This window comes from Salvelinus namaycush, chromosome 17 (assembly GCF_016432855.1).
Source record: "Salvelinus namaycush isolate Seneca chromosome 17, SaNama_1.0, whole genome shotgun sequence".
Lineage (NCBI taxonomy): Eukaryota > Metazoa > Chordata > Actinopteri > Salmoniformes > Salmonidae > Salvelinus > Salvelinus namaycush.
The window spans coordinates 15,989,426-16,002,310 of NC_052323.1; the positions used below are offsets into that span (position 1 = coordinate 15,989,426).

The window sequence follows — 12,885 nt, forward strand, 5'->3', positions numbered from 1 at the left end:
TTCTACTGTAAAATACACTGGGAATTGTAGTTCTTGTGCACACTCAGATTATTGTTAAAATAAACACACCATGAGATTTAGGCTGATCTTCAAAATGTCGTTAAATTAACAAATATTGTATTTCTATGCTTTTCTATGTTGGCATTGATATTCTTTAAAAAATGTATCATACTGAAATTAATCTTCTTCACAGATCGGCTTAGCCACACAAATAATTATTTTTGAATGTAACTGTACAACAATGGCAACTTTAAAGTAACCTGTCGACAACCTACTTTTTAAAGACCATGCACTGTACACCGACACGCCGGGACTATTGCTGAAAGTTTGCATGTCCAATGAAAGAGGGATGCATGTGCTTCAACACTAGATTGGGGCTGAATAGATCTGTAGCCTAAACCTAGAAGTCTGCGCTACTACTTGGTCAACTGAAATCTGATTTACGATAATTGACGGGTAACTTTCCAGTTTTGGCTTAGGTGTGTGTAGGTGGTGCGTACACGTTATGAAGTGTTGCATAATCATGCTTTTCAGCACCGAAGTACCTATTTTAGCTCGCCAGTCGTTCGTTGTTTATTCTTGTGCTTTGAATCGTCACATGACTGACTGCATTTCCCAGCAACCCACAACACGCAAGCGCAGTACACGTTGTCTGGCAGTGGTAAACAGACGTCAGAAGGGAGTCTTCGCCTCGAGTCAAAACAAAACAAAACAAAAAAATATATACGATGACTGAATATTTTGACATCCATAATAGACACAAGTCGAGCAAAACTATCTACTGAAAGGCATTTTTCCGACTTTTGAAAGGATTTTAAACTCCGAAATAACTGGAGTTAGCCAGCTAGCTAGGTGGCTATTACGCTATTTCCACAACTACGTTTGGTGTGTTGAGAGTGCAGCCGATGTGTAAGAGAGTAAACTTCAAGAAACCGTGGATTCCGAACCGTGCTTTAACGTGTCCAGGGGACGAGGACTGACTCAAGTTAGGCACATTCTGAAGGTTTGTGCCCGCGTGAGCATCGTGTGCTGCCGCTCCTCGGCGTAGAGAAACATGGCAGATGGCGACACGCGCTTGCCCACAATGTGGAGGAGAGTGCAAACCTGAATCAGAAAACCACGGACTTTCTGATCGATTGTTTTCCTCAAATTTTTGTTACAGACCATCATGATCAAACTGTTCAGTAAGGTTTTGCTCTCAACATTTATTTTTGTCAGTCGACTTAAATTACTAAATTAGCCAAGTAATAATGCTGTAGCGGAAAGAAACGACATCCAGCATAACATTACTGTTTTGACTTATTTTCAGCAGTAAACGTGGCATTGGTTAGATAATCAAATATAGCATACTTTTTACTTGAAATATTGATCATCTTATTGCTTTAGCTCCATGAATCCACAAAGTGACATTGTTTCACAGGTATGAGTGACGGCTAGATGTATTGTGTATTTTGTTATCAATTAGTTGTTGTTTACATATATATATATATATATATATCACAATTAGAATTGTGATATAAATATTGTAACTATATATCTGCTCCAGTATTCTATTGAAGCGCGAGGTTATTTCTACGTGCGAAGGAGCGAAACGGCACGTTGTTTACAAGGGCAGACCGAGGCATCGTTTAATTTAGCTAGTTGATCATTTGTAACGAACGCTCTTTTGTGACAGTGACCCACTGTGTAATCCTAATTTGTGGGTTCTTTTCAAGTATATGTTCTTGAGGGCGACTCTATTTTTATTTTAACTCAAAGGGCAATATTATTTTTTGAAGGAAGACGCAATAAATAAACATTTAAATTTATAGTGTTGTTATAGTTTTAATGTTATAGCTACTTTCCCTTTAATTAGGTCACCTTTTCACAAACTTCGCATAGATTTACATTGTCTCAATATTAAAACTACAAACTACCAAAACTAAACTGAGACGTTTTTTTAATTATATATATATATATACCCCACAGCAACGTTTTACCATAACACGTTATGTGGGCCATCAATTGCATTGTTTTCTGATTGCAATCCAGATGTTTTGGTGTGCATTCCTCCCTGAGTTCCCTTTGTTCTTTTATACTAACAAAGGAACCCTCATCACAGCCTTTCTTTGCTCTATGTAAATCGGAAGGTTTATAATAGTTACTATTAAGGAGATTATTTGGGTCCCCTAATCTCCAATCTCAGGATTAACGGACGCTATATTGGTGTATCCAGATTGTGTCTTTCTTCTACAAGTCCCCTTAATAGAGGATGGAAAATAGCATTTTTTTGTACGATAGTTTAAGTTTATATTGAACTTTTGGTTATACAATAATTTTATTAGACAATCTAGTTTGAACATAGACTCATCAGATAATAATAATAATAACAAGCATTTCGCTACACCGGCAATAACATCTGCTAAATATGTGTATGTGACCAATAACATTTGATTTAATAGGCCTACATTTTGGTGTGCCTGTTACAAACACATGTTGACAAACCTCCCCAGATTATATATTTTTTTTATTTAGTAGAGATTATTCAGTCTGACTATTATTTATTTTGACGTTTTATATTTTAAGTATTATTTCATAGTAGTCAACATTTAGAATAGTTCAGAAGTGAAGCAAACCTTTTGTGGAAAATCTCTTACAATGGAGGATTCAAAGGTACCCAAGATTGACCCTGATTTTGAGCCGCAAAGCAGACCTAGGTCGTGCACATGGCCGCTCCCCAGACTCGACATCTCAGCTGTTAAACCGGAGGGGGCAGACGGACCTGAATCCGCTGCGGGAACCCCGCCCGCCGACGAGGATAAGCTAGAGCAACAGCAAATCGTATGTGAGCCTGAGAAAGTTGTGGTCTCAGAGGGAGGAGTTGTAGCCGGAGTGGGTGGAGCCACGCCCCGAAAGGGATCATCCCGGCGCAATGCATGGGGGAACCATTCCTACGCGGACCTGATTAGTCAGGCTATTGAGAACGCTCCAGAGAAGCGCTTAACCTTGGCACAGATATATGACTGGATGGTGAAAACCGTGCCTTACTTCAAAGATAAAGGAGATAGCAACAGCTCAGCAGGGTGGAAGGTAAAAAGAAAACGATGTTTACCTTAATGCGCTTCGTAATTGTTATACACATTGTTATAACTATGTTATATAGACCCATTTGATGTGATCACATGATACATTATTACACTGCATTAATTAGTGAATAATAGAAGTAATTACTTGAAATCTATGGTCATCATAATGGAAAAATTGATGTAATAAATGTATCACTAGCCACTTTAAACAATGCCACTTCATATAATGTTTACATACCCTACATTACTCATCTCATATGTATATACTGTACTCTATACCATCTACTGCATCTTGCCATCTTGATGTAATGTATCACTAGCCACTTTAAACAATGCCAATTTTCTATGTTTACATACCCTACATTACTCATCTCATATGTATATACTGTACTCTATACCATCCACTGCATCTTGCCTTTGCCGTTCTATACCATCACTCATTCATATATTCTTTTATGTACATATTCTTATTCATTCCTTTACACTTGTGTGTATAAGGTAATTGTTGTGAAATTGTTAGGTTAGATTACTCGTTGGATATTACTACATTGTCGGAAATAGAGGCACAAGCATTTCGCTACGCTCGCATTAACATCTGCTAACCATGTGCATGTGACAAATAAAATGTGAATATTTTTGTTGTTGTTGATCAAATGAAGCTGAATAATTTCCTAAGTTACAAGGCGCCAATGTTAAACAAAACCCTTTTTCTTTGCCCTTCCCGATACCTCAGAATTCAATTCGCCACAATTTATCACTCCACAACAAGTTCCTGAGAGTTCACAATGAGTCCACAGGCAAAAGTTCCTGGTGGATGCTCAACCCAGAGGGGGGCAAGACTGGGAAAGCCCCCCGGCGCCGTGCTGCCTCCATGGACAACAGCAGCAAACTGCTAAAGAGCCGGATGCGGGCCAAGCAGACCAAGAAGGCAGCAGCAGGCTTGGGTGGGACCACCGGGGGAGACGGCGATGGCGTCGCAGACAGTCCCAACTCCTCCCAGCAGTTCCCCAAATGGGGGGTGAACAGCGGCAGCCCCTCATCCCGCGGTAGCCTAGACGACCCTGACATGTGGACCAGCTTCCGTCCACGCACCAGCTCCAACGCCAGCACCCTGAGTGGCCGGCTGTCCCCCATTGGTCCCGGCCAGGAGGATGAGGATGACCTGCCTGAGGAAGGTCTACTGGGCTACTCCACGGGCAACCTGCCCCCCACCCTCACCGAGACACTCATGGAGGAGCTGGACCTGATCGATGGCCTGACGCTGATGACAGAGCAGCAAGGAAGGGCTAGTCCCAGCACGGCCCCCATGGTGCCCCCCACCCCTCTGCCCTCCGCTTCCACCTTGCTTCCCCGGGGGTCCGGGTTCCCCACATTCCGTCAGCTGCAGCCACCCAACCTCTCTCAGGCTGCCAACCAGATCGGGGGACAGTCCTCAGGCACACAATCTGGCAACAATAACAACTCCAAACCCTCAAACTATGGCAACTCCCTCTTCAACCCTATGCCTACCCCCGGCTCCCATGGGACTGGTCACTATGGCACCCATGTAGCCTCCAGCTTGGAGGCGTTGCTCACTTCGGACTCCCCGCCTCCCAGTGATGTCATGATGACCCAGGTGGATCCGCTGATGCCCAGTCCGGGTGGAGTGGGGATGATGGGCATGGGGGGGCCCATGGTGGGAGGGCGGGCCAAGCCCAACCAGCTGTTGCTGGGGAAGGGGCTTGAGCCCAACACTGTGGCACCCATGGGGATGCAATCTCAACTCCAGTCCCAGCTCCAGCAGCAGCACTCTCAGCTGGGCCTGGGCATGAGCCTGTCAGGCATGGCCCAGGACTCTCCACAGTACTCCGGCCTCAAAGCCCAGCATGCACAGCTGCCAGGTATGGGGCTTCACCACGGAGGGGGCCTCTCCGCCAATGCAGGAGGAGGTCTGCCAGGGATGGGCCAGTTCGGAACGCCGAGCTGCTTCCTGCCCAGTCAAGACCGCTTGCCCACCGACTTGGATATCGAGATGTTCACAGAGAACTTGGACTGTGACGTTGACTACATCATCAACAGCGACCTCATGGATGGAGAGGGCATCGATTTCAACTTTGACCCCATAATCCAGGGAGGGCAAAGCTACTCCGGCCCTGCAACCACGCAGAGCTCCGCCCACAACTGGGTACCCAGCTAACTTTCCAGCAACCCTTGCAGTGTTAGCCAGGTACGCTGAAATTATACTTTCAGGTTCTAACTATACCCTTGTTTCCCTCTCACCTTCACTCACTCCCTGTATCTTTTGCTTTGTGCAGGAGATTAATCAAGAACATCATGAAGTCAACATTTGTCTTTGACTCTTTGTTGCGGGTAAGGATCCCCAATCACACAAAAACTCAACGACACTCACAACAAAGATCACACCTGGTGCATTCCCATTCCTCGTCTCCCTATTGGCTGAAGATTTGAAGCAATTTTTTAAAACCTTTGCGTTTGTACTTTTGAGTTTTCTTTGAATTTAAGGACGAAACCAGACCTCAGACATCCATGTCACGTGCCAATACAAGTGGATGGTCAGGAGATCCACCATACATGAGACCCCCCCAGACCCCCTAGTAACACTTGCAACTTTTGGGGAGTTTGCCGTATGTATTTTCTTGGAGTGTTTTTGAGAGAAGTATGACAGAATTTATTTAGAGTAAAAAGACTAAACACAACAAACAACTCTAAACTACTTGGAGTTAATATAACAATGAATATTATTACTATACCAAAGTAGTTTTAGGATTGATATGGTACACCTCATTGATGTCTTTGATATTGAAGGTAAAATGGACGGGGCACACAGGAAAACATGGCCAGTTTTCGTATAAATTGTAGGTGGTGAACGATTACCGACCACCACCAACTTAGACATAAAATGAAGCTGCTGCATCTGTATATATGGAGGGAATGGGGTTCAAACACAAAAACACTCCTCTGTACCTTCCTCAATGAAAATATTGAGAAGTTGCAGCTGGACTATGGACGGGTTGGTTGTGTGGCAACAAAACCAACGTGTGAGCCACTATGGGGCAAAACAGAAAGGGTTGCAGCTCGGTGGGCACAGGCCCATCCAATCAGATTGAGAGAAAAAATAAATGATAGTAATCGTAGTTTTACCTAAACATGCAAACACCATTAGATAGAATTCATAGCAAGCAATTTTCGGTCAGTTTTGTTGCCGACTAACCAACTCTCATTAACCGGTCAACAAATGGTTACATTTTTTCCAAACAGTAAAATGACATGACCAACAGAAAATATCCTACTATGCATGCATACAAGGAACGGACATGTTTCATTCTGAACTTAATGGAAACATGCAACAACAGCAAGCCTATCGTCTTACAGTCAAAAGGCTATAATGTATTTTATTGAACGTTCAAGTCCTGTAATGAAGCAGCTAATAAAACCTCCATTTCAAACATTTGCCAAAATGCGCTTCGCGGGAAAACACCGTTCTAAACAGCACACCTAATGCAAACGGTTCCATATGTGACAGATATGAAACTTAGAAAGATAGGGAATCTAATAGCAACAACTAAGATGGTTTGCTAATATGACTAGGATTGTGTCTTTGGGTTCTGGACAACGAAAGAAAGATTATGAAAACCAATAGAGCAATAGAAAATGATGGTTAATGGCATGAGGAAGTCTTTATAAAATAATATTTTCCTCCATGTTTCTATGGTTGGATTTTGGCAAGGCTACTTTGAAGCAAGGTAAGACATGCCTCATTATTTAAAGTAAAGTAAAACAATCAGGTTTCAAACAATTATGCTGCCTCAAGCTCACATTGTAAAGTGGTGGGTGACGCGCTGATAGCCTGCCTACCGTTGACTATAGCCTGCCTACTGTTGACTATAGCATATGCACTCAAATGGCGAATGGGAGGTGCACTTGAATTATGAGTTGAATTTGAGAAATAAAAATTTATATTTTTAACCGTGGCCATCAAAACAGTTAACACGCAATGACTGGGCTTATAAAAGCATATTTCACTCCAGTGCCAGCTTTTTGAGGAGCTACTCTCGCGCTGTCTGACAGGTGGTAGGCTATTCTGCTCCTCAAACTAGACTCTGTATGCTGTGCTTGTGATAACTAGGATGCATGACGACTAACAAAAATACACACACCAATTTAATTTCGCAAAATTATGCAAAGGCGCTATAGACCTATAAGCATGACTGGTCAAATGTATTTTCGGCGGCTAACCTATTAACCGTTAACCGTTAACATACCTACAAGAAGTGCACTGGAATGACATTCAGATGCACTGGAATGACATTCACTCTCATGGGAAGGGTGGCCAAAAATAACTAACTGAAAGCCACACTCCCAATAAGCCATGAATATGACCGCATTGAGGCATATGTCACTGTGCTTCTATGGCTATATGCACTATATAAATGCACCATACCACTGCCTACTTTGTTCATTTAGCAAACAAGACCGCTCATAATCCAGTGCCTTTATCACAGTCAATACACATATTTGAGCTTTAAAAATGCTAATTTTTCCTCTGCCTCATGACAAAATGAATAGAATTGCCGTAAATTAGGGGGAGGACCAATTCATTTCTGGCTACACTACTGCATGGGTTGGCTTAGATTGTTGACAACATGTAAACTATATTTAATCTCCAAATGTTTATTGAAAACATAAATACATTTGCACAATGAGCACTTGTCTCATAGATCGTTAAAGTTGTTGATTAGCTAGCTCATTTTAGCCATATTAGCATTGACATGAAATCAGTCAAAACACATCAAAACAAGAAATGGTATCAAGAACAAGATAAAACTAGCTGAAATGAGCCACCAACGATTCCCCACATGGCAACTTCTTGTCATTGTTACTAGCCATCTGACCATTCAGAATCATAACAACGCTCCGCTTCCGGCCCCATTGTGCGTCATTTTCGTGACGTCAGCCAACCTGTATGACGCGGGCAAAGTGTGAAGATGTTAAAGGTCATTGGATGAGACTGAGTTAAGGATGCACGATTTGACATTGGACTGCAGGTTGAACAAACTTAGTTTAGCGTTTGGTCGCTTGATGGTACGAAACATGTGCTTTTTGTTTCTTTTTCATTGAAGAGACTGGAGCTACAAGGTAACTAGGAGTTATTTCAGTGGTAATTCAGTAATTGAACAGTACGGGGTATGTGATTAGGGCCGGGACGACACCAGTATCGCAATACTCCTTAGTATCGTGGCAAGGAAATAAAACACGAAGCAGATTGAACTTCTTTATCAAAACTATCATTATGTTGTCATCCAGAGTCACATGTATTTATTTTCCAAGCTAAAGCACACAATATTTTACATACAGCAGGAATTTTAAAGGACCAAAGAGTTGGTCTGCTTCGTGTTTTCATTTTTGCGATAGAAAAAATATTGCGACACTGCTATCGTCCCGGCCACATATGTGATATGCATTCACAGTTTGGCATTCGTGACTCTGCTCAGTGTGTGCTAAAGAGCAGGGTGGAAATAACTTTGGGGGAGTATTTTTTTTCTCTTCTGGTGTGCAATTTCACCAACAATATGAAGAAATGTGAATTGTGAACTTTTTACAGGGGGCATTCAAAGGTAATTTTATTTGCCAACAATTGAATTGGTTGGCCAAGTGTTATATCATTGAAAGCAGTATTCCTCCACTGCTGTATGGACCACTTGAAGGTTTTGCAGAACCGTGTTGTGTTTCAAGGCACTTGGGAGTATTTCTGTCAGGTGGCAAGCATACTCAAATGGCAAAAGAAGAGCCGAAATCCAAGTTAGGTTGAATCATTTCATCAGAGGAGGAAGGTTGTATACGTGCTATGCACATAGACATGACATGCTATGCAGATCAATCAGGAGAACTAAAAATAAGTCTTGAAGGAAATTAAGATCTCCTTTTGAAGGGTTTTGCTATTTAATGTTTTCCTTAAATGTTATATCGCTTTAAATAAGGGAAACCGGGGCTTCATGTGGGAATCATTTCTCACTATTTACACTTTGTTATACATTACTAACCGTCTTTTTTATGAAATTAATACAATGTGTGACGTAAAAAAATACATATATTTGACTATAGTTTAATATACAATTTAGATGGAGGTTATAAGTGAAATATTAACAGATATTAATATATTACTAATCAGGAAAAAAAAGTTGTTTTTTTAAATTGGAGAAACTATTTCAAAGATCATTTTTAACAGTCATTTTCTATATATTCTTTTATTTTTGTAAAAGATGAGATGCATGTAGATTTTATACATAACCAAAGGAACACTAAGAATTGCATGGCAGATAAGGGGGTGCTTGGGACAATGTATTTCAGTGCAGATAAGCTTTGCGAGTGGAGCCTGTTCAAAGATCTGACATTTTAACAAATGACAAGGCAGGTGAGGTGAGGCAAAGTGCATGTGTGGACCAGTATAACTTGATTTTACAAATTGACTTGCCATTTATTTAGTTCATTTGACTTGACTATTGTGAAATTTAAATCCAAATAAAAACCTCACATGGAATTTACACAATGGAGGACATTTTGCTTTCAGCAGTGATCTCTCGGGGTCATTCAAAAAGAATAACAATGGAAATATCTTCCTTGAGGGGGTAATCAGATAATCATCAGAATAACAACATTTAAGGTGAATTTCTTGGTTAAAATAGAAGACTGGAAACCAACAGCCCCTCATGTTCTGCCGTTTTCTTGAGTATGACATCCTTGACACAAGTGTCTTGGATTCAAGCCACTTTCAATTTAACACTTTAAAATAGAAATTCTAATTTTACTGTAAGACGGAAGTACACAAGATATCTTTAGTCGTATATCATAATAATAGTCTCGTTCGAGGTTGTTAAACTGCCAATATTGAACACTAGAACATGTTACTCAATAGCAAGATGCACCTTGTCATTCTCCACGTTTTTTTCTTTCCTTTTGAAGATGTGTTTTGTGTTAGGCGGAAGTTTGTATTTAATTCTTTGTTCATGTCAGAAAAAAGGTTATCGTTTATTGTAAAGTTTTTTTTGTGTTGACCAGTTTTTCATCTGAAATGCATCCTAGATGGAGTTTTACCAGATTGTTAATAATGTCACTGTAACCATGTGAATACATTAGCTTTTGATTTGTATAAAGCACCCTTTTTCTCACAAAGATTTTCCTATTGATCGGTGCTAGTTGTCATTTATGACATACATTAAGAGGGCCATAATGTAATGGGTGCATATTTAGATCACTTTAGGGCCTTGAATCATTTGTATGCATCACACAGATGGATATCTTGAGTGAGTATAAAGGTATTGATTAGTTAAAGGTCCAATGCAGCCATTTACAATTAAGTACCTTACTGTGATTGTTTTTTTCTTCAATTAAAACAGTAAAAATTTACAAAAAAAATTACAAAAATTGCTTCTTAGCAAAGAGCAATTTCTCAAGCAAGAATTTTGCTAGGACTGTCTGTGAGTGGTGGGGAGGGGAAAACTGAAAACTTGCTGTTATTGGCAGAGTTTGAGTTTGGAACTGTCTTTCTTATTGGTGTATACTAATGTCACCAGGCAGGCCAAAACCCCATCCCACCAAGAGGCAGTCATTCAAATCTTTTCAAACAGCTTTTACACCTAAAGGGTATATCACAACCCCATAGTGTGGAAATATTTATAAAACACAGGAAATCAAGTTATTTACTGCACTGGGCCTTTAAAGAAACTAACCTTTATTATTTTTGTTATATATATATATAGTGATCCCCAGACTTTGTCACTTAAATAGATTTGAAATAAAAGTGAATACCGTGTAGTTTGAGGTATTTTAATAAGCATGTATGAAAGTCCCATTGATAAACAGCAAATCATTTTGGTTGCTGTGATGGATTCCGCAGTGATACTCAAGTCAATGATGGCATAATGGGTGGACTGGCAGCCATTGTGAGTGTACCCATAGGAGCCATGCAGGAAGTAAATCAATATGTGCTGTGATTTGTTGATTCAACTTAACTGACGTTAGAAAAAATACATTCCATTGCATGAGCCACATCAGTGAAAATCATTTGAATGAACATTCTACATTACCATGGAAAATATTGCGTCACAATACCAGGTAGCCGTTGCGAGTGTACCAATGTCAAATTGCCAGGGTTAGAGGTTCCAAGCCCATTCTATTTCTATGGTCATACTATTGTTAACATTATTGGCCGGGTCTTTGAGAGATGTCCTTTCCTTATGCATCTTAGGGTGGGTGTGAGTGTTTGATAGGAGTGACTGAATGAAAGGGAATGTGTCATTGTTGGACAGTGGTGTAACTGTTTTAAGTGTTGACTGAAAGTGTGGTGGCCGTGTTTAAATGCACAGTGTATAGGGGACATCCTTCCCATAGGCTGTATTTGCTAGGTCATACCTTGAATAATCTGCTGGAGTTTTCCCCCACTGTCAACTACAATTATGGTCTTTTGACTTTTTATTCCCTAGTCCCAGTAATATTTCCTTTCTTTATATTTTTCTTCAATTTCTTTAATACTAATTTTCTCATGATAAAAGTAGCTGTTAGTTTTTTTTAAAAATGGCCCCACTTTGATAATACAGTATTTTAGTATGTGGACAGTACATTTTTTTGTTTGGTTTTTAGAAGGGGTGGGGGGGGGGGTGTTATCAGAGGGGTTGATGAGTTGTGCCTAGCCAATATGTGTTAATTACTTTATTTTGATAGTTTTTGTCTTATTTCTTTCTCAATCTTACTTTACATATTGTAAAGTCAGCCAAAGACGGCATTGGAAACAGTTCTGGAAAGTGGAAATAAACGTAATCTGTTTAACCATATTAGCCGAATCGTTCTTTATTATTTTATTGGTTCACCAGTATTCACATTTATATTGTTCATTAACTTCATGGTATCAATGAATATAACAGTGGGATGTTTTTCACATTTTAAAGGTCCAATACAGACATTTTTATCTCAATATCAAATATTTTCTGGGTAACAATTAAGGTTACTGTGACTGTTTGAAAATGGTTACAAAGAAACAAAAATAGCTTCTTAGCAAAGAGCAATTTCTCAAGAAAGAATGTTGCTTGGACTGTCTGGGAGTGGTTTGAGTGGGGAGGGGAAAACTGAAAACTATCTGTTATTGGCAGAGATGTTTGGAACGCTCTTATTGGTCTACTCCCAGATTGGCATTTTACTGCACTGTTAGGCGCTAGTAACGCAAGCATTTCACTGCACCCGCTATAACATCTGCTAAACTGTGTACGCAACCAATAAACTTTAATTTGATTTATAAAACAAAGGAAATCACGTTTTTGACTGCACTGGGCCTTTAACATTAATGCACAATGCTTAATATCTACCACTAGAGGGTCTAAGTGTATAGAAAAGGTTTCTCAGGTGCACCTCCATCCCCACATTTATGAGGAACTACTAATGCATTAACATGTTCTGACGTTATCCAATAAACTGCCATGGTTTAATCATGTTGTCACAAGGGATGGAGGCCTTTCAAATATATGTAGGAAATTACCATATTAATTAATTTAGGCCTCTGTGGCAACCTGTTGGCCTTTGTTTCCGAGAATCAGAAAATAGGAGCATGTGAGGACACTGGTGTGAGTGGAATGGAGAATAGAATAAGAAAAGAGCTGAACCAAGTTCATTCATCTTTCATCCTGTCACTTATCATAACCGGCATCAGTTAATCCCTCAAAAGCAATCAAATCAACGAAGCCATTAAAAAATACAAATGGTAACAAGAATTAAGCTATATACAGGGAGTACTAGTATCAGATCAATGTGCAGATGTCATACTGACTTTGCC

At 40.1% G+C, this 12,885-nt stretch overlaps 1 protein-coding gene across 1 annotated transcript; it reads left to right on the forward strand.

The window, feature by feature from the left end:
• Positions 1-653: 653 nt before the first annotated feature.
• On the forward strand, positions 654-9,603 carry LOC120062347 (forkhead box protein O4-like). The gene is made up of 3 exons (XM_039012248.1): positions 654-3,069; positions 3,799-5,271; positions 5,360-9,603. The coding sequence occupies exons 1-2, from the start codon at positions 2,638-2,640 to the stop codon at positions 5,239-5,241; spliced, it is 1,875 nt and encodes a 624-aa protein (XP_038868176.1). The 5' UTR covers positions 654-2,637; the 3' UTR covers positions 5,242-5,271; positions 5,360-9,603.
• The last annotated feature ends 3,282 nt before the right edge of the window (positions 9,604-12,885 follow it).

Coding starts and splice junctions, on each gene's coding strand:
- LOC120062347 (XM_039012248.1), top strand. CDS start 2,638: ATGGAGGATTCAAAGGTACCCAAGATTGACCCTGATTTTGAGCCGCAA. Junction 3,070..3,798: donor ACAGCTCAGCAGGGTGGAAG/GTAAAAAGAAAA, acceptor CCGATACCTCAG/AATTCAATTCGCCACAATTT.